Below are 25,707 nucleotides of genomic sequence, written 5' to 3'. Positions count from 1 at the left end.
TTTTTTACTAAACGCAGATAAAGCAGGAAGTCTGCACTATACATTCCATGTAATACGTGTATATGTTAGAAGATGTCGGTACAATCGTTCGACGACTTATAATTAGAAAAAAACGGAAGAAATTGTTGTTAAATTTGTTAGTGTAATTTTTGTATGTGTATCTTTAAATAATGTATGTTCAAAAATGTAATATATTATAATCTGTTTATAGTCTTTTAACACAATTGCAAATTAAATTTGTACAAAACACATAATTGAAGTGTCTTTTTTAAAAGAGAATACATAAAAATTGAAAAAAAAGCTTTTCTTTTCTGAAAAATTGAGAAATATATTTTATATATAACTTACGTTTCGTTAACAGTCTTGCAAGTTGAAACCGAAATGGAAACTACGAAACGTGAAAGCGAGCTAGGTTATTTCTGTAATCATATACTCTACTGGGTTATTATTTCAAGGCAGATATATGTAGATGTACACGATGTTACATGTGCAACTGAAAAATGCGACATTTTTTAAAAGAACGCAATAGTAAAACTTAACAAAATTATATTTTTACCAAAACATATCTGGATACAAAAAATGAAATACATATACATGAGTAATGAAGGCTTTGTCCACCTGTTAATAATAAGAAGCACAATATTTGTACGTTTGAGCAAATTATCTCTTGCGGAATGTACAATATAATAACGTAATAAATCCTCATCTACATACATATTTGTACGTATCGTCATCGGTGAGAGAAGTGTTGTAGACCATTAATTTTCCGAGCTGGACATTATCAATCATAATCGATACATTACGCACAATAATTAGTTTGCGCTTGGTATGTTCTGTCGATATATATTTGCGTTCGTGACAAATATTTTACATTCGCAACGTCATAAATTCTTGTCTTCACACACAAAATTGCAATAAATTAAACTAAAGAAAAAATCCATAATTGCTTTGATCGCAAAATCGCAACTCTTTATGAATAAATCAATTTCCATTAATTACAAAAATTAATTTCATTGAGGATACGTATTATGACAGTTTCACATTTTTTGTTTGAATTACATTATTGCTTACATTAGTTTTAAAAAATCGAATTTTAGTTTAGCGACTCGTCTCCGATATCAGTAAATGTAAATAGTCCGTCGCAGTAAATCATGAGAAGTGCATTGAAGTGGCATAAACGTACAGTTAACTTAAACATACTGTTTATATAAAGCAGATGCGAGATACACGTTATCAATTTTATAGCTATATCAGAACTGTTATTTATGGCTATTATAAATTACGGCTCGAGTTTTACGTAAAAAGTGCTCTAACGCAATGTTGACTTTGTATGTTCTGTCTAGAAATCTTAATCTAATTAACAAAATATGAAAATAATAAATCTCACACATATCGGACACACACTCATGCACACGTAGAGATCTCAACAATTGTATTATTAATATCGCATAATGTGTCGGGTATAATAATATAATAAAGAACATTTAACTGCTTATATTTTAAACTAATATCGATCATATTTTGAAGAAAAAGTGACTAAAAAATTATAAACTGTCATATCATTAGAAAATCTTATTATGCATGACTACGCAATGACTAGTCTGCCACAACACATTGACGTTGTGCAAAAATACAACACGTATCCACTCTTCCGACAAGATTTCTTTCCTTCTCTGTTTATAAAACTTCTATTTATAAAACTTCTCTCGGTTTCTGTTTTCTTTCTTTTTGTTACAGTTTTTCTCTGATTGCAGTTTCTTTTTCAACAAAGAAAACTGACAAAAGTCAGAATATGTTGCAAATTACAATATTCTGATTTTTTATTTACTTTCTCGGTTCTCTCAGTCCATTGTAGGTTCCGACTTGCAACATGTTCCAATCTTGTAATGAACCGCGTCCATCGCGTTGTTCATCTGTTCTTTGAGTTCTCGCGCCTTCACGTACACGTCTTCCTTCATCAGATTGTAGCACATAGCTATCAGACCCATACCCAAAAGCATGTACACAAAGTTGATGATGAGTTTCGTCTGGCTGGCTTCCATGGAATCCGCGTGGCTCCAGCCGGGAACCAGATCGCCCATGCCAATTTTGCAGAGCGAGGTGACGCAGAAATAAGCGCTGTCCAGATAGTCCCAGCCTTCCCACTCGGCGAACATGATCGAGCCGGCAACGATGTAGCCGCATATCACCCAAAGACAAGCGGTCGAGGGCACGGTGATCCTCTGTCCAGGCTTTCGCTGACCGGTGCACTCGTGCAGCCGCGTGTAAAGCCAACGGAAAGTATGCGCCAACACTTTACCCATGTTGAGAAAGTACAACACGTAGAGCGGAATACCCAGTACCGCGTAGACTACTGTAGCGCCCTTGCCCAATTGAGTCTTTGGCACCAAGCTGCCGTAGCCGATCATCGTGAACACTGACAAGCAAAACATTAACGCAGCTGGAAATGACCAGAGATCGCTGGGCGTGTGATCGCAGTCTATTTTTCTGCGCACGAGGTTAATGATGTTCTCTTGATAGCGAAGCAAGATGCTGTTGGACACCACATGGAAGGTCGTGCGATTGAACACGTTCACCGACCGGTTGCTCGCGGTGCTGAACCACAGCTCGTCCGCGTACTCCCTGCGTACGAACTCGCGCATGCACAAGTGCTCCGGCTGTTCGAACTGGGTTTCGATCGTTATGAAGCCGAAGGCACCCACGATGGCGTAGCCTATCACCAGTCCACCCACGCCTACCTGAGTGCACATAAAGGCGACCAGCTTCCGGCAGCAATCCTTAACACGTTCGCGAGGATCGACTCCTGTCGATGTCGAGGACGAGTCCCGGCTTCTCAGAGAGGACCTCATTGGGATGCCGCGCGGCATACTTCGACACAAACTACTAGACCGGCCAAGGAACTCGCATAGAACACTACCCTGGCTGACACTCGACGACGCTGACTCTCGTCGTGACGGCTCTTCTATTTCTGGTCGGAACGCCTCGCGCTTTTCCTTCTTGTTTCTTCTTTCGAGATTTCGCTCTCTTTCTTTCTTCCATTGGAAGAAGTACGGATACCTATACTACGTTGCTACACAGATCGCTTCACTTTTATAGGTCATTTCCATTGAAATAGAAACGTTTGTGATTTATTATTGTTCTAACATGCGATGATCAGCAATATTACTTTTCTCAGTTATATGTTGCAGTAAAGTTGTATGTATCATATAGATTTGAAATTAAATGTATTTTTTATCTTAGTTTTTACAAATTTTATAAAGTCAAAGGTATTTAAAATTCTTAAAAGTAAAATATTTTTTAACTACTTAAAGTAATTGTAATTTTAATAAATTGACAGAGTAAGACTTGTTAATTTACCGATCTATTTTAATTTAATACTTTAGATGTTTGTGTTTTTTTTTTTAACGACTCATTCAGTGAAAGAATGAAGAAGAAGTTTCTCACGTAGCGATAACATTTATCCTGTCCAGTCTACTATTTTTATCAAGGAGTGTTCGCTAAATTCGCGCGAATGCGTGTGCGTGCTACTTGAAATAGTTCCACATATTAGTGCCAAGTAACATTCCGTGACACGGAACTAATGACACGATTTCTTTAATTACTAGAAAAAGATACGTAAAAAACAAAAATTATCAATAAATATTTATATACTTTAGATGCAATTGTAAAAACATTGTGAAAATTAGATAAAAAAACAATATTAATTTTATGAGTATATATTTGATATTTCATGTTTTCGCGATGAACTGTAAAAATTTCTAAAAATGATTTAGCGGTTCAAGCTCGAAAACCACTTTCAGGAATAAATCACTCTTACGTGTGTAGTTCTGCATAAGATTGCACTTTTTTATATTCAGTTTATGACAAGTTTTATGTGATATAACATGTACACTCAAGTGCGATACTAACGTTGTTGTAGTGAAACAAATTTTATAATAAATGTTAATATTGCACATGCATATGTATCATAAAACCATAAATAGATTATAAAAAAGTGCAATATATCTTATGCACATAAATTTACTTTTTATTTATTTTTAATTAAATTACTTCTTCATTCACATACATGTGATTTTCGACTGTTGGTAGATGCTTTCACAAATGGACATCTAAATATATACAAGAGAAACGTCTGCTGAATGCAAAGATTCTTAATGGTAATATAAATATATCGTCCATTGAGAATGATAATATCCATTGAGAATGACGAGAAACAGAGCGAATATATCACACATATGATCTTATTTCTAACATTATCCAAACGCAGTTCAATAATTTAAACTTTTGACGCGTGTACACTCTACAATTCAGAAGTGTACACTTTGCAAAATATCTTACTTCAATATTCTTTATATTCTATTTTTTTAAAGAGAGAAATTCTCTTCTTATTTTTTTTATCTTTCTTCTCGATTTTCTTGAGGCTCTCAAAAGCTCAGTGATCAATCGATTAAGGCACAGCTGCCAAATCAATTGATCATTGCAGTTTTGCGGGAGTTTGATACGGCTTACGCGGGGGTTGAATATATATGTCAGCTCTCAGACGAGGAATTTGTTAGTTGAACGGTGATCGTCGTCCAAGTTGTGTCTCGATAAATTCACAGGTGCTTTACGTGCGAAAATGGGTTTAGGTCACCTCCTGACGATCAAATTGATTTTGTTTTTCACAGGTAAAACATTTTGCAATTTCTTTGAAAAATTCTACAGATAAAACATCCCGCAATTTTTTCTTTCTTATCAGAACACAAATTCTTTTATGAGAGAAATGGGTGCGACAGACACGCTATTAAACTTATGTATCTCATATTTTCTCAAGCAAAGCAAATCGCGACAAAAAAATGATCTCGATTTTGCACGTCGTTTTTAAGAGAAAAGAACTGTGATAAGATAATATATGGTGACTAGAACTATCACCACTGTTATATTTGTGCTTGCGTCATCTTGTCTCATAAATAACGAATATGTGAATCCTCTGAATTTTTATATAAATTAAATAAATTAAATTAATATATAAATTAAATAAATTAAACATCGGTGCAATTTCTGGAAAATTAAACATTAAAAAAACTTTACTTGTGAGTGATTATTATTTTGAACAATCAAAATACAGTATCATAATAGTAGTCGTACGTGCAGAACACAGACTAAATATTCGATCGACGGAATGCAGATAAACCGCGTTTCTAAATTTAAGATTTGGACCATGCTTTGTTCGCGAATATAATTTTACTCAGATTTTCGCTCCAGTTTACGCGCGGCGGTTCATATTCCACTATAGATAAATTTTGACCTAACAGCATATTATCATTCCATGGATTATCATTCTATTGAAATATCCTATTAGTTCAAAACTCATCTATAGTTTATTCTCAACTAAGTTATATTTTTTTTATTTAATAAATACTATTGTTATTAATTTTTTACGAGGAAACGAGGTTTCCAGAGAAACTCGGTTTATTAAATGCATTAATTCAGCACATATTGAGTGAACTGTTTTGTTATCTACGAATTCTGCCCGATTTTTTTATTAGAGATGAATGAACGCGCTTGATTACAACCGCGCAAAGAAAAACTCTGTTCTAAGAAACTTAAAACTGATCTTTTATTCACTGCTCTTTGCTCACTATAGATATGTATTACCTTAATCGTGTCGGGGGCTTGATAGGTAATGAGCTGAGAGAACTATGAATGGACCAACGTCCGCGCATCAAATACACATGGTCACAATGCTCCACTTTGTGGAGCAGTATATACACGTTAAATCTGCGATAGTTCCTCGTGTAATCTCGGGGTTATGCAGTTAGGTTTACGTCGCGTTCATCAGTCGTACACTTGTCGTCATTGTGCTCGTGTGTTACTCATCGCGTTCGTCCCAGGTAGCTCCACGCTATGCGTCTCTTCTGCTTAATCGCCCTTCTAGGTAAGGGTTCTTGTGCTGCGTTCACCCACTAGATCATTCATTCGACTGCTTTTCCGTTTTGTTTAGCAAATTATTCAGAAAACGGGATTTCTTTTCGAATTCTTCGATAAATGTACATAAGTGTAAATAACATGTCCAATAAAACGTTAAAATGTCTATTAAAGTTTGCATTAATATATAAATCTACGCACTGCTAAAAATATTTCCGTAAAATAATTTTCCATAAAATAATTAAATTTGAACTAATTAAATTCCCAGTTATTCTGTTTCGCAATCTTGTTTTCTCGTCTTATCTTCAGTTCTATCTTTGTTTATTTTCATATTTATGCTTTTATACATATTTAGCTTTCTTTTCTTGTTTTGATTTGTGCTTCTATCTTCGTTACTTGCTACGCTCCTTTTTTTTCATGTCACGCAAATTGTAAGCCCTGCCAACACACACAGCTCAGTACTAAACTAACTGTCGATTGAGACAGGCAGTATATTTTAAACGTGACAAATATATCTTTTTTCTTTTGAAAATTGTAGTTACGGTTGTTTAAATTATTGTTAAATATTTAGAGTCAAAAACACATTAACATTTCGATAATATCTTCGGTATTCAGATTAGCTAGTTCCGCGCGTTATCTCTAGCACAGCGGAAGTGTACATTATGTTCATTAAAATCTGCGGGTCATTTGAGTGATTTGGCCGTTGTTGTGTGTGCGGCCGGACTGCTGATCTAGAAAGCGCCGGCGTTTATCCACCGATTGTGATTCAATTATCGGCCGCGCGAGGCCGGCGGAACGATCGGGTGCTTTGCTCCCAACACTCACGTGTCAATCACATTTTTCTAACATTCGAGCGCGGAATTGGGAATAAGTGCGAACAAATTCGTCGTTACCGGAGCCGGGTCAATGAGGTCAATTCTGTTTCCTGTCGTACGCGTTCAATTACCTATCGGGTCTATCGAACGTGCTCGCGACGAGTCGTGTATTTGCGTGACGTGGAAATAATTATTTTTATTGGTCTCTCTCTCTTGTGCGAACTAGCCAAATTGATTCCGCGTGTACAAGATCAACGCCGGTTTAGATAAATGATTATTATTATTATAGCGCACGCGTTTCCTCGCAAACTTCACGTTCAAGTAAATTTGCATCTGACGCTAAAATTGAGCAATTGTTTTATTATACCATATAGTCAATTTGCATGAATTGATTTCAACACTTATCATATTACATCGAACACCAAGCTCTTTTATATTGCATACAGGTTTTTTGCAAAATACAAGTTAGCTATGTAGTTGTTAAGTAATTTGTGTAGATTGTAAACGTTATAAATTTAAACAATTAGTGATAAGTAGAGATTACTCTCAGGCTCTATAAGTCTTTTAAATTATAAATTAAGTTATAAATTTACTTTTACTTTCAGGTCTACAAATATCAAAGGCAGCTGAATGGGGATTTTCGGACGACAATGGTAATTACGTGAGATATTAAGTGAGATATAACTTTTATATAGTTTTGTGCAATATAAAACTATGTATATATGTACACGAAAGAAAAGAATTCTAAAAAAAAATGAGATAATTCATTGCTGACAATAAGTTTAGATTATCTTTATTTATGTAGTTTAGAACGAATAGATGCTTTACAAAAAGATTGAGTATACACATATATATAATATCTTTTGACAACAGAAATCAAACACGATTGACTGATAAAATCGATTGCAAGAGACAAGAACATGCTTATGATTTCACGCTGATTTTCCAATCTTGAGAAAATCTATTTGCGATAAGCATTCAACAAGCGCGATAAGTGCATTCTTTTCATCTAACTTGTACAAAACACACAAGCAAGCCATTAAATGATCTAATAACAGCAACCTTGACTGTCAGTTGAAGGTATTTAAAGACTAGATTCGTTATGATGAAACAAAAAAAAAGTTAATTGTCCAAACGAAACTTTGATACTATTTATTACATCTAATTGCAGCGTGAATATATCAATAATAATTTATTTTTTGTAAACTGTACTGTTATAAATAATAAAGTAATATTATTGACATTAAATAAGCTATTGACAACGTAAAAATACTAGGCAAATATCGTGAAACACTAGTTGAAAAAATTCACAAAAAAACTATATTAAAGTTTAAATAATAGACATAAATGTTACTTGCATTTTTGCATGGATTGTATGATTGTTTAAATACTTAGGACCGCAAAACTGGCCGGGAATATGTACAACAGGAAAGCGACAATCGCCAATCGACATTGTGACAAAAGATCTCGTAGAAAGCGATTTGGATTCTCTTGACTTCGATTATTATGATGTCGCAGTTCCTGTCACGATGATTAACAATGGCCACAGCGGTAAGTGAAATGAAAACTTATATTGCGATATTGGCTTTGCAAAATCAAAACAAAGAAAATATTGAATTAACACATACAGAAAGTAACTTCTTTTTACAATTTGCAGATTTCTCTTTCTTACTTTTACTGAGTTTTTATTTAATAAACAATCAAATTTTTTTTATAATGCGACATTAAATTTGTTTTTTAGTGTGTGTGTGTGTGTGTTATATGTGTATAAGAACAGTTATACACACACAATGTATTCTATTTTAATTGCTTCAATTAAATATCTTGAAAAACATGGAAAATATACACAAAACTTTCAAAGGAAATTTTTATCAATGATAGATGCTGACGGTTATGTAATTTTGAGATTATCTTAAAAATCTCTGCCAAGATCACTTTTAAATTTCTCAATAAGCATCCGTACTTTTTTAAAGAAGCATTTTTTCGAAAAGAAGGCTTTTTTTAAATGCTTATATCTTTGAACCTATTGAAATTTTTTCAATCTGTGAAATTTTTTTTTTTTTTATTGAAGCAGAATCGTTTAAACTTGCTACTAGACAAAAGAATATGTCAAAATATTCATTTATCATTACAATACGCATGTCAAAGTTAGGCGCTCAAAAACTACATTCTTTGAACAACGTTTCAAAAACCTATTGTAAAAATATTTTTAATTTTAAAATTGTTAGGAGAAAATATTGTTCCCCTAAAAGTACAAATAATTTTCCTACAAAACTGCGTAAGAATTTTGTAAAAATATTAATTACAAAAAAATAATTAATGTTGAAACAAAACCCTTTTTTTTCAAAAAACAATTGTCAAGCTTTTCTTTAAACGCTTATAACTGCGAAACTACTGAATATTTTTTTACTTTGTTTTTTTATCGACAAAAAATTGTTCAATTTTCGATTCAAAAAACAGAATTTAAAAACTATTGATTTTTCGTAAAGATATTCGATCTTAAAGTCGCGTAGGTTTTACAGGACTAACGATCAACGATCAACCTTAAAAACAAGCGAACATAATTGTGTTCTAGCGAATCGCGAAGCCAACTCAACCAAACCATCATAAAGTTAAATATTATGTGTACTTGAACTCATAAAGTTGATCGTTGATTGCAATAAAAAAAGGATTCTTTACTTCAATCTTAATATCTCCTTGTGCGGCTGACTGTTAACCACCTACAAGCAGGCAACATAACATGCAAAGAGAAACGCGACCTACACGGTGCAGCCCGCGTTTCCCGCGAGCGCTCTCGGCTGAATTTGTACATCATATAGTAATTTTAAAAAGAATACTTAATAAAAATCATAAGTTTTTATTTAAAAATTTAAAATTAATCTTGGTAGGAGTTTTCAATATAATCCCTAAGATCAAACAAATGTCAACATTATCTGTTTCCTTTGATATTCTATAACTTTTGTCTAAAATGTTTTTCCATGCTTTTTGAGATATTTGCTTGGAGCAATTGAAAAAAGACACCTTGTGTATGTATATTTATATTAAAAACAAATATAAAATTCACAGTCTTATTTAAAGTTTTGTTCAGATTATTATTCTGATATTATATTATACATGTTCAATGAGACTCTTTTTGCAGTACAAATTGGTGATTTTAATAAACTTGACATGCCAATTGTCTTGAGAAGAGGTAACCTACCATCGACGTATATTCTCGAGCAGATGCACTTTCACTGGGACGCCGAGCATACGATAGATGGTGTACGTGATCCACTGGAACTGCATATAGTGCATTATAACGAAGAATTCGGAAACTTTACCAACGCTGCTGAACACAAAAACGGACTTGTTGTTATTGGTATCTTGTTTGAGGTACAAATATTGTTCAGTGCGTTATCTTCATGTTTCGTGTTTTTACATTTATCTTTTAAAAGCTCATAAACACAAATATTAATTAATGATATTTCATTTTAGTTGGATCATTCTGACAATCCGGTTTTGAAGCCGATTTTGGACGCAATAAAACTAGTATCGAACTGGGTGGGAAAGAGTGCAGTATCGATACAAAAACTGGTATCTATTTCATTACTACCGGAGAATCGTTCGTCGTATTACCGTTATCAGGGATCCTTAACCACGCCGAATTGTCAAGAATCTGTGATATGGATTATTCTAGCTGACAAAATTCCGATATCGAAAAAACAGGTTACTTACTTAGATTTACTTTAAAAATTTGTGTCGCGTTAAAGTTTGCAACGTTCATCGAGCAAAAAAAAAATAAATTTTTTTGTTTCCATTGAGCAATAATGGAAAAAATGACTAAGTACTAGACTGTTAGTGCGTTTGATACGCACGTATTGTTAATGGTTTTTTTTTTTTAAATAAACAAAGATATTTTTTATTTTGTGGCAAATTGATTATATTTTGTCACGTAATATTTATTTACATGTAATAAGACTATTGTTTTTTAAACAAGAGTACTTTATGTATCTTATGTACTTACCTGTGTACTTATCTATGTACTTCGTCATTGAAAGTCATTTATATTTGAAGGGAAATGTTTTACGGGAGACTATCAGTTTTTTAAGATGTAAATTCATAAGATAATATAATAAAGTATTTTCTACTTTATTATAATATTCTTGATAAGAGCAAAACATATTTTTTCGCTCGACAAATGTTCCTAACTTTAACGATATAAGAATTAAATTATTAAAATTAATGATATAAAAATGTACCCCATCTCATATATATCGTACAAATAGAATTACATTCCATACGGCACGCACGTCCGAGATACATCTATGGGACATCTCAGAAGACGTCTTGTGTCGCAAAAGCATCCATAGATGTATTTTGGACATGCTATGCTGTCTGAGATGAACACACTTACATGTACGTTCTATTATAAATAAAAAATACTAATAATTTTAATTCTTAACATATTTAATTTAATTACTTTGCAGTTGAACGTGTTTAAAAACGTGGACGGTCCCGACGGCCCGCTCAAATCCAATTTTAGACCCACGCAGAAACTCGGTGACAGAAATGTATATTATCGTCAAGGATACAATGGCGCATTCTCATTCACCTCAAACATAATGTTTACAATTCTTAATATTTTTCTAATCAGATTTTTACACAACTAATTTTAGTATGAACTGAAGCCTGTGTTAAAAATATTATTAAATAAAGACAAAATTATGTATCTTTTTTAAGTACTCTTTTTTCATATTTTCTATCTTCCGGATTTTAAATCAATCGCATTTCTGCTCATAAAGTTGAAAACAAAATATAGTAACTCTTCTTTACTATGTTTTACTCTTCCATTTGTTTCTGAGATTACTGACAATTTAGCCAGAACTTAAAAAAAAAAATGGATTTTAAATGCTCTTTTAGATCCTTAAACACTTTGAAAAGATTGATCAAAGCACACAAAGGTAAGTTAAAACATGGCTCTAACAACAATGTAATTTATAAAATCAATTGCTTTTCTTGTGACGCTTCTTATGTGGGCCAAACAGGAAGACAATTACAGACGAGATTAACAGAATATCAACATAATTTTTATCAAAATTACGAACGGCAGTCTATTGTTACTCGATATCGTAGCAATTTAGGCCATGATTTCCAATGAGATAACGTTGAGATTTTAGACACAGAACAATTTTACCACAAAAGACTAATCTCAGAAATGTTGCACATAAAAACGCAAAAGGCAGGTGTTAATTTAATAAAAGAAATAATAAATTTTTACATTGTATACAGTGCTGAAGATGATTACCAATAAAATTTGATCAAAATGTCTGGAATATACTGCGTTTTAAGTTGTTTTGATTGTCCAAACCTTCAACTTGGACTATAAGCTCGTTGGACTCTTTTTTTTCTTTTAATTTGTTTTATCGAGCCGTCATTTGAATACTATTTAAAATATAATAACAATGAAGTGTTGAGAGACAGAGAACGCAGCAAAAGATATAAAAGAAATATAAAACTTCTTAAATAAAATGTTTATTTTGCAAGCCAAACAATTAATAAATTTGTGGCCAACTATTTCGATTAAAATCTAGTAACTATATCAAAGTACAAATTAAGATGCAATATTATTAACATAATTTGTGGAATGTCAAAGAGCGATCAAATACAATGAGCAAGCAAAGGCGGTATAATTCCTTCACATATATAGTCACTCGAATTAGGCAATATAATTAAAAATTATAAGTTACTACGATAATATTTCACAAGAGCTGTGTAACAAAAATAGTTTTATTTATAAGTTAAGCTAGAATGTCACCATGTTCTAACTTCTATAAGGTGGTTGTTTCTTTGTACGAACGTTTTGTTTTTTTCTTCTCCTTTTTTTACTAATAGCACATTTACGCCACAAACGGACTGGAAAAGTGTCTCCTGGATCTAGACAACTTTCGTTATGTTATTTTCTTACATCTCGCTGCCTTCCGCCGCGAGTGCTTCTGCTGTTTCTGATCACATCCTGTAGCAAAAAACTCTATACTGGTACCGTGACCTTCATTTTCGCCGTTCTTCAGTATGTTTCGCACATTTGCGCTGTACGTGCAATCGTTCCGAAGTTGTCGTAGATCACACAGCGTAGTCTGCGAAATTGATCGGTCGTCAACAAATAAATACTGCTTGCAAAAAAGATAGGGAAATGCGAAAACTTTAACAAGATCAACACATACTTGAACCGTTTGCCAGACGGCAGATTTCTGTTCCGATTCTTTTTCATGCGAGCAGGATTCTTCTCGCCACGTGACGTTGTACATCGCAGCGTCGCCGCTCGCCGGCCAGACCAGACGTACCCTGACCTCGCCACGGTGACAGCTCATGCGGCGCACGTGAAGACCGGTCTGAATTCGCTCGCACCTGCGGGAACGTCTCCCGACGTCGGCTTCAATGAAAGGTCACTGCTTTCGTTGGTTATCCCGAAACTACACCGGACTTAGAAGGGAGGCTGAGGGAAGGATCGATCAGCTATATCGCCGAGGACAAGTCAATTTGGATACTTTACCGTATGCCATGTAATCGGTGCTGTTGAAGACTTTGGACGCTTTGCGCGACGTCAGACGACGACCGCCGTACACCGCCACCGCCTGTACCTGCAGGAAGTACTGACACTTGAGCTCGAGGTTCTTCAGCTCGTAGCACGTCTTATCCTGAAGAAAGCGCGTGCGAAAAAATTACATAAAAATCTGAAAATGTTTTGTTTTTTAAAAAATCTACCAAAACGATGATAAAAAAAACTCACTTTTGGAATCGTCTTGTGATAGACTAGGATGGAGTCGTTCGCTGGTCCATGGATGAGTCTGCTCCAGAACACCTTGTAGAACGATATCGGCACGTCCGACGTCGGTTTGATCCATCGCAAGTTAATGCGCAGCTTTCCGCTAACGAGACGCGCGTTGGACAAGGTCAAATTCTGAGGTTCTTTTGGATTTCGCGGTTCTGCAACGCACGCGAATAAAAGATGCTATTGATAAAATCACTTTTTCATGACGTAGATATTATTAATTGCCATGAAGCTCATAATCATTCATTATTGCAACATTTATTCATAACTTCTTCATTTCGAGAAACACACGTCACGATAACTTAATTACATAATGTATGCAAGATAAAGTGTCGTATTATTTCTTTGAACAATCTTTTAGATGTTACAGGCATCATACGTGGTTGCTCTTCTGGTCATACGTGTAAAAAATAAATCCACAGTATCCATTTAAATTATATCGATAAATGTTAATATCAGAAAAATGCAAATCAATAAACTGGTATACATTAGACAACTTTTACTATCTGTAATTTATTACAGAAATGTATGAGAGAGAGAGAGAGAGAAAGAGCGAGAGAGAGAAGAAATATAGTTAAAATTAACATTATTTCTTCGAAGATTTATTTCTCTGAGTTAAAATTAACAAATAATATATTTAAATAAAATAAATACTAAAAATATTGTTATAATTAGACGAAATCCCAATTCTACATATTAAATATATCTTTATATTGAATGTATATATCGAATATATTTATATTGTATTGAATATATCTACAAATATATATCTACATATTAATGTGAAATATGATTATCATCTAACACTATTAAATCGTGTTAATTTCTGAAAAAAGTGTTTTATTATTTTTTTTATCTAGACAATGTTTTATCTTTTTATGTCTTTGCTTACCTTTTGTTTTAAAGGGTCTGGAGGGCTGCGAATATCCACGCGATCCATTTCCGTTGACAGCTGCCACACGGAATTGATACCAATGTCCTGTTTTTAATCGACCGCGAAGATTTGCATGAGGTTTTGTCGACACATGACACACGGTCCAGGAGCTCAGTCTGGACTCCAGATATCTGGGGCCAACCAAGTGACGTTCCTCCACTAGATATCGAACATTCTCGGTGTTGCTAGACACGTTGCTGAAACCCGACCTGCCGTTGCGCCACGTCAAAAACACCAAGTTCCTTTTCTGTTGCTGTACTTGAAGATTCTCAGGCACAGTTGGCAGATCTAATGTAAATAGACAATAATGATCCGAGAATTACGTTACAGTGCGGATTTTGTAAATTGTTTTTCATTTGTGGAGTTTCCGTGAGCAATGCAAGTGCAAAAAAAAAAAAAATACTAAGATACACAAAGTGTACTCACCGTTTCGAATCTCTAAACCAATTGGATGCATGCACGTGACGCCGCAATCGTGCGAGCAACATTTAGCCAAATCCGGACAATGAGAATCGTCGACACAGGCGATCAAGCAGGCGGCCTCAAATGGTGTCATAGACGTTTTCTCGGGACAATTGCCAGGTTTTGTATAATTCGACGCTAGACAATTTTCCACGCACTACACAAAAAAATATGACGGATAGATAAACCAAGACGAGAAAATTTCTTTGCAAGTCACATTTCATTATATTTCTAATACTTCTTGAAATCTTGTCAGAAAAAACATAATAAGCTTAGTACGCAAAACATAAATAAGCATGTAAGAATTTCTCACAAATACACACCTATCTAGTTAGCGATGATCTTATCTAATCAAGTAGCGCGTTTATCTTGAACGCGAAGCGACAGTAAGTGGTTGAGTTTTTGCGAAACGTAACACGACATTTTCACCGTCATCTTCATTGCCGGAAGTAACGCAACTTGTGAACACGAAGACGGAGTCAATGGCGCGATGCAAGAATGTTTATGACGCGAAAAATATTGATGCTTCTCTCGTTCTCTGTCTAAGCTTTTAAAGCGATATATTGTACAAGTGGTAAAGCAAAATACAATGAGAGAAATTAAATATGACGGAAATAAACAATTATAATTAAACAAATTACATTAAATTAATTATATTAAATTACATTATAAAAATTATTAAATAGTAAATTACAAAAATGTTAAAAAAGATTTTTAAGATTCATTACGTGTTAAAAAATTGAAGAAAGTCAATAAAGTAATATGATTTTCGTTAAATTATTTTGAAGAAAGACACAACATTAAATAAATAAATACGTACATCGAAACTTTTAGATAAGATGAAAAAAAAATTTTGTATTTGTTCTTAGGAGTATTGTTAATTATTCATATTTGGTTGCGTTTGGAAACAACCACTCGTGTGCACTTTATGTTTTTCGCTCGTTAGATATAAAACAAAGATAAAATGACAATCATATGCACATGAGTGGCGTTTCCGAACGCAATCCCATAAGGGATGTCTCCTAAAGTAGATTTGTTTTATCGATAAAACTGAATTTTCTGTACACACCAATCTTTTTTGGGATTGATAAATCCTCTTCTATAAGTAAAGTATATACAATAAGATATCCGGCAATAAGTCCAAATTTATGTAACAAAATAAAAAAAGTTAAATTAAAAATTTTTTTTTATTTTGTCATATAAATTCGGACCTCCTGAATCCTTTATTGTATGTACTTTAATTGTAGAACAGGATTTATCAGTTCATATGGCCAAAAAAAAAAAACAATTAATGCACAAAAACTTCAGTTTTATCGATAAAACAAATCCAATTTAGGATCCTCTTTAACAGTAATCTTGCTTTTGTACAATACGCCAACGGCTTATATATATGTAGAACACTATTTCTTCGAAACTGCCAATTCACCGCATCTGCAGCGGACGAATTTAGCAAGGTCGATATAAACTTCATTGCATTCCATCTTAATCGAAACGCTGTCGATCTGCTCCATTATCCGCGATCCGATCCAATCCCGGTCGGTGCCGAAAAGGACATGGTAAAAAAACATGAATAAATAAAATTACAACAAATCGCCGTTGATATCGAGAGCTCTGGCTCAATTGAGAGCTTCCCTGCCATTTTCGTGGAAGCCAGTCTCTCTTGCTACATAGTTACGAAACTGCCGGTCGTCGATTCTGCTCGGATACGAAATACAAGTCCGGATCCTTTAAACGAGCCCTCGAGGCGAGTTCTGCGATCGTCAGGACCACGAAGATGGCCCTCCATATATATTTCAACTTAATGCGTTCGACTTCGCGCGTTTGCTGCCGTGGTTTTATCCGGTCATCATTTTCGTACAATGTAGACGCGAGAAAACCGGCCCGACGAAATCGATCGGCGAATGCATGAGATAAGCGTTCCGTCGGATCGCTATAAGAAGTATGATTATAAGTATAATATGACGTTCAGAAAGTACGAGTCGTTAGGCTTAATAGCGCGACTCGGGGAGAATCGTCCAAGTTTAAAGTAAAGTGCGGAGCGTATCGACGTTCGAAATCGCGCGGCCTCGTCGATAGCGTCCACATGGACGATGCGCGGGTCGCACGATCGAGCGTCGTTTCGGATTGAAGGGCAACATTCTGCTTCTTCAATGTATAAATTTCGGTGGAAAAAGAGAAGATCGGAAAGCAACGCAAGCTCGAAGAAGGCTCCCACCTCTGCTTGACGACGACGGGAGCGTATTTTCGCTGTCGCACTGTCGCGACCGCGACATACATCATTCGAACGATCGGGAGAACTGGTTCGCTTACTTATTGGCCTACTTTTTACAAAGGGAAGCGAACACTCCGCGGAAGAGAAGCAGACTTAAGCCGCGGCAGCGTCGTCGACGCTGATCGCTCGGGGCCGTTGACCAGCTAATAAAGTTCATCGCAAAGATCGCGCACCGTCGGTAGTGCATGGCATTGTTGGCGAAATCACACACATGTCGCGCGTTATCTCTCTATCACACTTGTCCTTTTCCCGACAAACCCCGTACGAACTAGCTGTTCAGGATCGACGCTTCTTTCGAAATTGATCCGCACATTTGCGGAAAGGACTCGTTTTCGAAATTGAGATCATTATGCGTGGCGATACAATAGTTTTGAAATTTTGCACATTAACACGTTGACTGTTACAATGGTCATTCGTGACTAGCGCTTGTCTTCTTAGTCCTGATGGATCATTTGTGGCCGGCGTTACTACATTTTTTAGAACGATTAAAAATTAAGATGAATATCGTTGGTTAAAACATTTTGAACAACGTAAATAACTAAAGAACATTGTGAAATAAAAAGTGTGCTATTTAACAATTAAAAATTTGAAATTAAAAAAAATTCTTATTAAAACATAAAATTTTATAAAAATTGATCTATGATAAATAATTTAATTATTTTAATAATTTAATTATTATTATGTTAATTATGTTAAAACATTTCAAGAAAAAATAGGACTGCGTTATCAAAGCCGCGTTCCGAAATTTACTGTCGGTACTGAAAATCTATGTGACATATGTCACACGAGCTATAGATTTTCAGTATTGATAGTGAATTCAAATTTGAAAACACAATCTAAGAGTAATCGAACGCACTGTAGAGCCATGGTAGTCACGGAAAATCACCAGCAAGATGAACTATTGATAAGAATATGATCTCATTTAATCATATTACTTAATATTTTATCATTATACACTTAGAATTATGAAAATTATGTTCTTGTAGTCCTAAGAAAATTCTATTCTTGGCAAAACATGTAAAACTTGTGTGGCAGTCAACGTGTTAAAGATTTAACACATTCAATAACACAGGCAATTATGTGTGCGACGTGTATTTAACATACTGATGTACATAAACGCACAGTCATGTACATAAATGCAAAATATTTATCTCGACTAGTTTTCGTAAAAATTGTAAAAGCATGCGCCATGGCGATCGAGATAAGCTACGTTCCGCGTTCCATTGTCAGTTAGTTGAGATGGTTGCAATTAAAAAGGGAGTATTACATATCTGAATGCAGAAAGCATACCGAATTTCTACTGCTGTTTGCAATCGAAATTGCTTTCAAAAATCGTCTTGCTCGGCAAAAGCAAAAAAAAAAAAACAAAAAAAAACAAAAAAACAAAAAAAACAAAAAACAAACAAAAAACAAAAAAAACCAGAAAAACAAAAAAATAAAAACGTACTAATACGAATAGAGAGAAAAACTACTTGATAAGTATGCACGTAAATAATTGCGGAGAAAGTTATCACGTGCAGATCTTTTAATGTTGCAAAAAAAAAAAGATCTAAATCAGAGGTTCTATTTATCACTGACTGGAATTCCATTCTCCGGAGAAGTAGCGCCTTTGTGACTCGGCAATATCAGATAATATAAAGAGCAATGGAGAAAGAGCACTATTATGCAGTCTGCCACGCTATAAATATCACCGGTATTATTGCGAAACAGGACATTGGATATTATAAGGATTGCCATGCATCATGCTATCGTGAAATAACATCCGTGGAATATATCGATCAAGAAGAAACTGATATAAACAACAACAAAAAAAAAACGTTTCTAGAAAACTCTCCGAGATATAATGATCGATAACGTGAAAAATATCTTTGGTGCTCAAGTATAATCACTTTTTTTGCGCCGCGATCTGGAAATAATACTTGGCCGCAATCGTCTTCGCTCTGTCTGACTCTCTCTCTCTCTTTCTCATATCGAAAGAAATGATGGTGGGTTTTGTGGCGCTCAACATAACACGAGTGATAATCGGCTCACAGAATGTTCACAGGGTGAAAAGAACAAATCGAAATGAGCCGAAGGAGAAGAACGTGATCTGATGAAGCGTCGTCACGGTCGAAGAATTAACTTAGTTGATGGGCGCCGAGATCGCCGAATGATATCCGGCGCAGATCGCGCAGATCAAAGTATTACGACCGCTCGATATGAATAGCCGCGCTATTCATATTGGCAGAAGAAATAAGACAAAGACGTTGCCTCTGACAACGGTTGTTTGATCGAAGATTTTTAATCGGATTTGAAATCAAGAATTCGGACGCGCGAAGTTGATTCTTCTCGAAGTTTTTTTTGATGTACAAAACATCGGGAAAAGTATTACATTTGTATTGTAACAAAATAAAAAGTGGTGTTTTTCATCATTTTCGTGTGCAATTGTATTAGGGGAACCGCGAGTTACGCACCGAACGTATAACGTAAGAGAGCTAATGAAGTTCACCAGATCTTGCTCTGCTTCTCTTTTTCTTTCCTCTTGCCGAAGGCGCACCAATCTGTTTCAGTGCCGAGAGAACTTCCTCGTGAAGTTCCGAGCTACGCGGTCGTTGTGAAGTAATAGCGAAGATTAGGGTATGGCAGGAGACTAATGTAGTCCCGTACAAAGATCGGCGATAGTGTCGATCGGCAATACTGAAAAATCATTCGCACCGATCGCACCGCTCTCTTCTCTCCGTTTCTCTTTAACTCCCCCGCTCGTCGTTCTCCCTTTCTTTTCCACTTTATCTTTTTCTTTCTCACATATCGGTAGGCCACTCCAATTAAAGACTTTGCGAAGATCGTAGTTTGAAGTATTCATTAAGATCGGTTGAGGCAGTCTTGGTCGATGGAAGTTCATCGCGCGCGAGAATTGGTCGGCCGCCGATCGCCGTCGTTAAGAAAATTATATTGCCCATTGGCGATTCACCGGCGTCGTTTTCTTCTCGCTTTCTTCTCTTCCTTTATTTTTTCTTTTTTTTCATCTTCTTTGCCTCTTCTCACTTATTCTTTTTGTCGACGACGACACCGATAATTAACAATCGAAAAGGGCGCGGAGTGATCGATACCATGAAATTCACGTCTCATCGACGAAGAGTTGAGTTCTCGTTGAAGTTACCGACGACGTAACGATCGCGCTAACGAAGTCGATTGTCGTATATATAACGGCTCGGGGGGGTTTATCTTTTTTTCATCAACATACTGAAAGAGAAGCCGCCGCTTTGATACTGAAGAATTTATGCTTGCTCATTAAACGTAACTTCCAAAATGAAGTTTCGTACTGACAGTTGCTCTAATGAAGTTAATTGTCACAAGCGAATACGACAACTGTCTCCTCCGCGACTTCCATTATAATATGCATAAACGAGAAGTTTTGCATACATATCACCCACAAATTCTTCTTCGGTTACCACAAAGAAACAAACTTAAAAGAAGCAATAAGTCATAAATATCTCAATGCAATATTCGATATCAAATAATCAACATTCTATAGCGCGAATGTGCTTGATTTTTTTAACAACGTTCGACGGCAAAGGAATTACATCAGCTAATAAGCAGCGAGCTCTATAGAAAGGACGTGGAAAAAAATTACGTAACGCGCGAACAAAACGCAGAACCGACGAATGATCTGTTGAAATCTCTTTTCGGCAACAATATCGTCGCAACAAGACGAGATTATTCGTTTCCGTAATTGTCTCTATAGAAGGACCGATACAGAAAACACAGATAAAATAATTAATTTCACCATCAACTGGCATTAACATCAAAGTTATCAAAAGCAAAGTTTCGTCGTGCAGTTTCGAGAAGTTGGAAGTACGATGCCACCAGGAAGATTGATCGTTTATGCTTCGGGATAAGAACCTGTTTTCGATAATGTCGGAAGATACATTTCTAGTGCGCGCCATAGGCGCGCGCGCATCCAAACTTAGTATGTTGGCCGCGCGCAACCCTTTTATAGGCCATTACTTTGGGACTTTATAGTCAGCCGCCAGTCAGAGCTCGAGGGCTATCTCTTCGTCATTTCTCTCCTCGTTCACCCTTTCGTCCAAAAGGGGTGGAGGAGGCAGGGGCATTCTTTGGAATCATTTCGGGGCCGTGTCGTAATGACATGTGTATACATGCCGGCAAAAAAAGTATCAGCAATAAAACCGTCGCGGCGGTTCGCTTGTCGATAAGTTACTGGCAAGTCAATGAATGTCGTTGCTCATAATCGTTGTTGCCGTTAACGTCCAGTCGATGCCAATTAACCTCTCGAGTGCGGAGCACTCTCTAGCATTTTCACTATACAAACGACACGCGGCCCGCAATGATGACTGCTGGAGATAAAAAATATTATTTTGCGTACCGGACTTCGCATCGCATAATTGAAATATGCCGTTGAGGTTTTATTTTAAGTAAAGCCAATCATGTCTTTGCCGGTATCGGAAGTATAATCCGACAAAATTTTATCAGATGCGCATGTATACATCGATGAATCTTAATTAAGTCACATGCAGATACTTCTCATAAACATAGTAGGTTTGAGGAACATTTTAGCTTTCGGTAGATTTTTTTTCAGACAAATATGGCATTATCGACCCGCCCTTGTTGATCACCGAATTAGCATGGTCAAGTCCCACGGTTGGTGGCACCTCATAAATCATCGAGCGTGACGATGATTCAAGTGGGCGCGGATTCAGGGACGCTCGGACTCGCATAACTAATTACACACGAACGAGAGAAGTCGCAAAACCCGAACAAGCCCCGAATGAATCATCGACGACCGTGATCGTCGTCGTCTGCGACTCTCTTGGGAGGCGACAAAGCGTTGCGGGAAACCAGTTTATTTAGCGATCCTATCGAGTGTCGAATCGGCCATCGAAATTAAAATTGATGTCGAAATCAAATCTTCCACTTGGATTGCAGAACGTGTGTACGTTGTAGCACGTTGATTAATCGAACCGATTATTCCGCCTGATTGCAGGTCGATGCCATAAGCATCAACATCGGACTCGTCGAATATAAAATAATCGTTTTCGACGAGGTTAACATTCTATTTTGACGTTAATTCTTTCTGACTTCACGTATACGAAATACATATATTTGCTTCTACAATGCTCTTCTGTGAGATGTCTATTTAAAAAATAACATTTTTTTATTATTATTGTGTTAAAATTAAAATCGACGATTTTTATGCACGCGCGTATATTAAGAAGTTTATATGTGATTATCAGAGTGAAAATTTACACGATAAAGTTATGTTAAAAAAATATTCTAGACATGACTCTTAAAATATTTGATCTGTGATACAGTGCACACTTTACTAATTACTATAATAATTTGACAACATTTTGTATTAAATTACATAATTAAAACAATTTATGTTTATATTTATTAATGAGAAATTTTGCATTTAATCATGATTGTTGATTTAATTTATATTATCAACTGAAAATCGACTTAAAAATAAAAACGAAACGTATTGATAATAATGCATTTGAATTTAACACATTATTTGCATTATATTCTGCTTTCGGTTCTTATTTGCCGAGTTAATACATTCATTTTAGATTTAAAAAAAAAAAAATGATATTATATTGTTGATATATTACAAAAATTGATGAAGATGCAAGCATTTAAAAAGTTAATCGATAATTAATTATCGGTTCTCGTACCTCATTAGGATGATTCTCTCCGCATCGAGCATCGCACCTGGCCACTCTAATGGAGTCGTATTCCTCAACATATCGCGTCCACGATGCCAAACATCCTGGTAGCAGTAACCACCACGGCCACCATTCTGCACAGATTATACACCATCAACTCATTCATATTAAATGTGCATAAATACATATGACACATTTCTTTGTGCTCAAAATGTATACGAAATGTAGCTTTAAAAGAAGCCGATCAAAGAAGTATCTCGAGTTATATAATTCAGCATTAATTTTTATCCTGTTAAATATAATATGTTATTAAATTATCTTATACTATATTGTTTTACACTAACATTCTATAATTTGCAAAGCAAAGATATGAAAAATATTAACAAGGTCAATTCGAGCAATATGAGAAGTTCTTTAATATAATTGGAAAGCAACGAATATGTTGTAAAATACAAAAAGTCGCAAACGTTTCGACTCTCACTTGAGTTTTCTTCAGTGTTAAAATAATCAGAAAGTTATTGGTATCCTGTAATTTGACTCCTGTACATTCAGGCCTTATTTCGACATTGTCACGAATTTATTCATTGATTATATTAGTAAAATTGCAACATATTTTTTGTGTGCGCGATTTCAAAAAATTTAATTTACTTAAATCTTTTTCATTATGTTATTTTATATATTTTTTATATATATTTTATATATATTTTTTATATATTTACGTATAAAGTGCGCTCATCGACAGCATTTTGTACTTTCCCCATATGTATATACATATATTCGTATTCGTATTTGTTATCGGCATTACCTCCCACGTCGGTGAGTTCCGAGGAAGCGCGATACGTATGTACGCCGTTAGTATACTACCCGCTGAGTTAACTGCGAGCGCTATTTAGCTCGTCTTAGGAATTCGTTCCTTTTTACTCACGGCGCACCAGGCGAGCGAGTTGCCCGGAGATTGTTTCTCCATTTTAGCAAAAGTACGATTCATGTGCGGGGCACTTGTTTGCTTGCTCGCTTGCTCGTTCGCTCGCTCGCTCGCTCGTTCAATCGCGATCACGGCATATGCGCTACCTGCGCGCTGCCGATCCCACGCGCTTCCTCGGAATTCCGATTGGGACTTGTCGACAAGAAGGCAGAAGGCAATCGTGCGTCCGCTTTTTCGCCATTCGCGTAAATGTGGATATCAGAATAATACACGAACGCGCGGACGACGAAGTCGCGACATTAAAGTAAAAGACGTCCGATGACGATCGCGATCAATCATGTGCAGATCAGAGCGGAAAAGCATTGAAAATATAAGCTACAAATCAACCCTTGTAAATATTTCTAAACTGAAAGAAGTATAAAAAAAGAAATATTAAATTTAATGTCAAACTTAATATCGTCTTTAATCAACTTTGCGATAAATATATTTAAATTAAATTTTATTTTTTTAACTAATTTTATTTGTATTTAACTTAATATCAAATTTGCGGTAAACATATTTGTATTTAACTTAAATTTTATTTTACTATTTAGTGTTTATCAATATACTTGCAAGATGTTTTACAGCGCTCTTGTTAAATTTCACCTTACATTCCCACATTTTTGCAAGTGTATTTCCACTAGTCAATATTTAACGTGTGTGTCTTTTGCGGCTAAAATCGCGCGTGTTACGACATTTGTCGTCAAAGAAAATCACACACACGCCCGGTGATTTCAATGCCTTCTCTTAACGAAGGACGTTATATCCGTTCTTCGAGAGACTGACCAAAAAAAAGTCTCCGATTACCAGCGACCATTAAATTCAGATACACGACGACCTTTTAATTATTTTATTTACTCTCACTTCGAGCGTTCACGATTGCTTAATTAACACAGATTTCTCCAAAGTTCACACACGAGTGTGGTTCTGCGTTATTTTCGCTTCCACTAATTATTATCGATTCTCGTTAAAAAGCATTCGAGCTTGCTCGATAAGAACAACGTTATCGTCGTTGCAACTACTGAGTTTTGTATGACGGTTAGGTTAAAAAGTTGAAAGTACGTTAGAAACATTTTCTGTGATCAAAGAATACTTCGAAGATGTGTGCTACCGAGAATCTTTAAGTTAAAACGGTACTTTGACAACCGGAGTTCATAAGAGTGGTTCTTGTCGATCTCCTTCAGGTTTTTGTTTACGAATAAGTAAACGGTCTTATTTCTCCCTCTTTCTCTCTCGCGTATATCATTTATAAGATTTGTATCATTCTTGTCTCATCACTCTGTTATGAGATTTTTACTTACTTTCCCTTTTGAAGAGTAACTCGAAACTTCAACTTTATGAAAGTACTTATTAGTTAAGTTAAAATTTTTTAAATTTTGGCTTGCACATAAAAGCCGTTCAGCAAAAATCACAAGCTGCTTGCTACACAGTCAAACGTTTTAGCATCTATATAGTCCGTAAGTACGTACTTTTGAGAGTGACCAGCGATAGTTGCAGCGATAATTGGCTTCTCTTCATAGTTGCGGACATCGAGGTCTTTCGGAAGCGGCAGAATGTTCGATTATGTGATGAATTCTATTTCTCGTAACTTCTCTCTTTGTGCGAGAAAAACGCGTTTTTTTTTTTTTGTCACCGAACGATGCGTCGTCCTTTCTAGAGGAGACGCGGCCGGTGGTACATAGCGCCGACCCGCTGATTTTGTTCCGCTGACTGATAACAGTTGCCAGTGTCTTCTCCTAACAATAGTATCTTCGGATTTCTCGATCCTAGTTCTCTCGACCAAGACAACAATCTGCCAAGCCGTTCAAGACTAAACCTGTAAGACCGAACCGAAGCGTTCGAACTGGGATCGAGCTTACTTTCCTCGCCCTCCTGGCGC

The 25,707-nt window shown here is 35.6% G+C and overlaps 3 protein-coding genes across 6 annotated transcripts; 1 reads left to right on the top strand and 2 right to left on the bottom strand.

The window, feature by feature from the left end:
- Positions 1-572: 572 nt before the first annotated feature.
- Positions 573-2,884, bottom strand: LOC109852763 (potassium channel subfamily K member 15). Its single transcript, XM_020424227.1, has one exon. The coding sequence runs from the start codon at positions 2,865-2,867 to the stop codon at positions 1,842-1,844; it is 1,026 nt and encodes a 341-aa protein (XP_020279816.1). The 5' UTR covers positions 2,868-2,884; the 3' UTR covers positions 573-1,841.
- A 1,687-nt stretch (positions 2,885-4,571) lies between these two features.
- Positions 4,572-11,440, top strand: LOC109852747 (carbonic anhydrase 1-like). Of its 2 annotated transcripts, none has more exons than XM_020424192.1 (6): positions 4,572-4,667; positions 7,328-7,375; positions 8,118-8,273; positions 9,862-10,094; positions 10,197-10,427; positions 11,189-11,440. In XM_020424192.1, the coding sequence occupies exons 1-6, from the start codon at positions 4,619-4,621 to the stop codon at positions 11,369-11,371; spliced, it is 900 nt and encodes a 299-aa protein (XP_020279781.1). In that variant the 5' UTR covers positions 4,572-4,618; the 3' UTR covers positions 11,372-11,440. The 2 variants fall into 2 exon arrangements, with proteins under 2 accessions (XP_020279781.1, XP_020279782.1); XM_020424193.1 differs by lacking the exon at positions 4,572-4,667 and adding an exon at positions 5,812-5,917.
- A 777-nt stretch (positions 11,441-12,217) lies between these two features.
- On the bottom strand, positions 12,218-25,676 carry LOC109852746 (anosmin-1). Of its 3 annotated transcripts, XM_020424189.1 has the most exons (8): positions 25,298-25,676; positions 22,874-22,998; positions 14,891-15,083; positions 14,423-14,752; positions 13,489-13,685; positions 13,252-13,396; positions 12,923-13,131; positions 12,218-12,835 (listed from the first exon to the last, which is right to left on the bottom strand). In XM_020424189.1, exons 1-8 carry the CDS (start codon positions 25,356-25,358, stop codon positions 12,650-12,652), a joined length of 1,446 nt encoding a protein of 481 aa, XP_020279778.1. In that variant the 5' UTR covers positions 25,359-25,676; the 3' UTR covers positions 12,218-12,649. The 3 variants fall into 3 exon arrangements, with proteins under 3 accessions (XP_020279778.1, XP_020279780.1, XP_020279779.1); XM_020424191.1 differs by lacking the exon at positions 12,218-12,835 and having other exon boundaries at positions 13,064-13,147; XM_020424190.1 differs by lacking the exon at positions 12,218-12,835 and having other exon boundaries at positions 13,067-13,194.
- Between the last annotated feature and the right edge of the window lie 31 nt (positions 25,677-25,707).

The sequence above is a fragment of the Pseudomyrmex gracilis genome, unplaced genomic scaffold (assembly GCF_002006095.1).
Source record: "Pseudomyrmex gracilis isolate BER0280 unplaced genomic scaffold, ASM200609v1 scaffold_35, whole genome shotgun sequence".
Lineage (NCBI taxonomy): Eukaryota > Metazoa > Arthropoda > Insecta > Hymenoptera > Formicidae > Pseudomyrmex > Pseudomyrmex gracilis.
Note: the sequence above shows the minus strand (reverse complement) of the source record. Positions and strands in the feature narration are given on the sequence as shown.

Coding starts and splice junctions, on each gene's coding strand:
- LOC109852746 (XM_020424189.1), bottom strand. CDS start 25,358: ATGTCCGCAACTATGAAGAGAAGCCAATTATCGCTGCAACTATCGCTG. Junction 13,397..13,488: donor ATCACAAGACGATTCCAAAA/GTGAGTTTTTTT, acceptor CGCTTTCTTCAG/GATAAGACGTGCTACGAGCT. Junction 13,132..13,251: donor CACCGATTACATGGCATACG/GTAAAGTATCCA, acceptor CTTTCATTGAAG/CCGACGTCGGGAGACGTTCC.
- LOC109852747 (XM_020424192.1), top strand. CDS start 4,619: ATGGGTTTAGGTCACCTCCTGACGATCAAATTGATTTTGTTTTTCACA. Junction 7,376..8,117: donor GGGATTTTCGGACGACAATG/GTAATTACGTGA, acceptor TTAAATACTTAG/GACCGCAAAACTGGCCGGGA. Junction 8,274..9,861: donor GATTAACAATGGCCACAGCG/GTAAGTGAAATG, acceptor CTCTTTTTGCAG/TACAAATTGGTGATTTTAAT.
- LOC109852763 (XM_020424227.1), bottom strand. CDS start 2,867: ATGCCGCGCGGCATCCCAATGAGGTCCTCTCTGAGAAGCCGGGACTCG.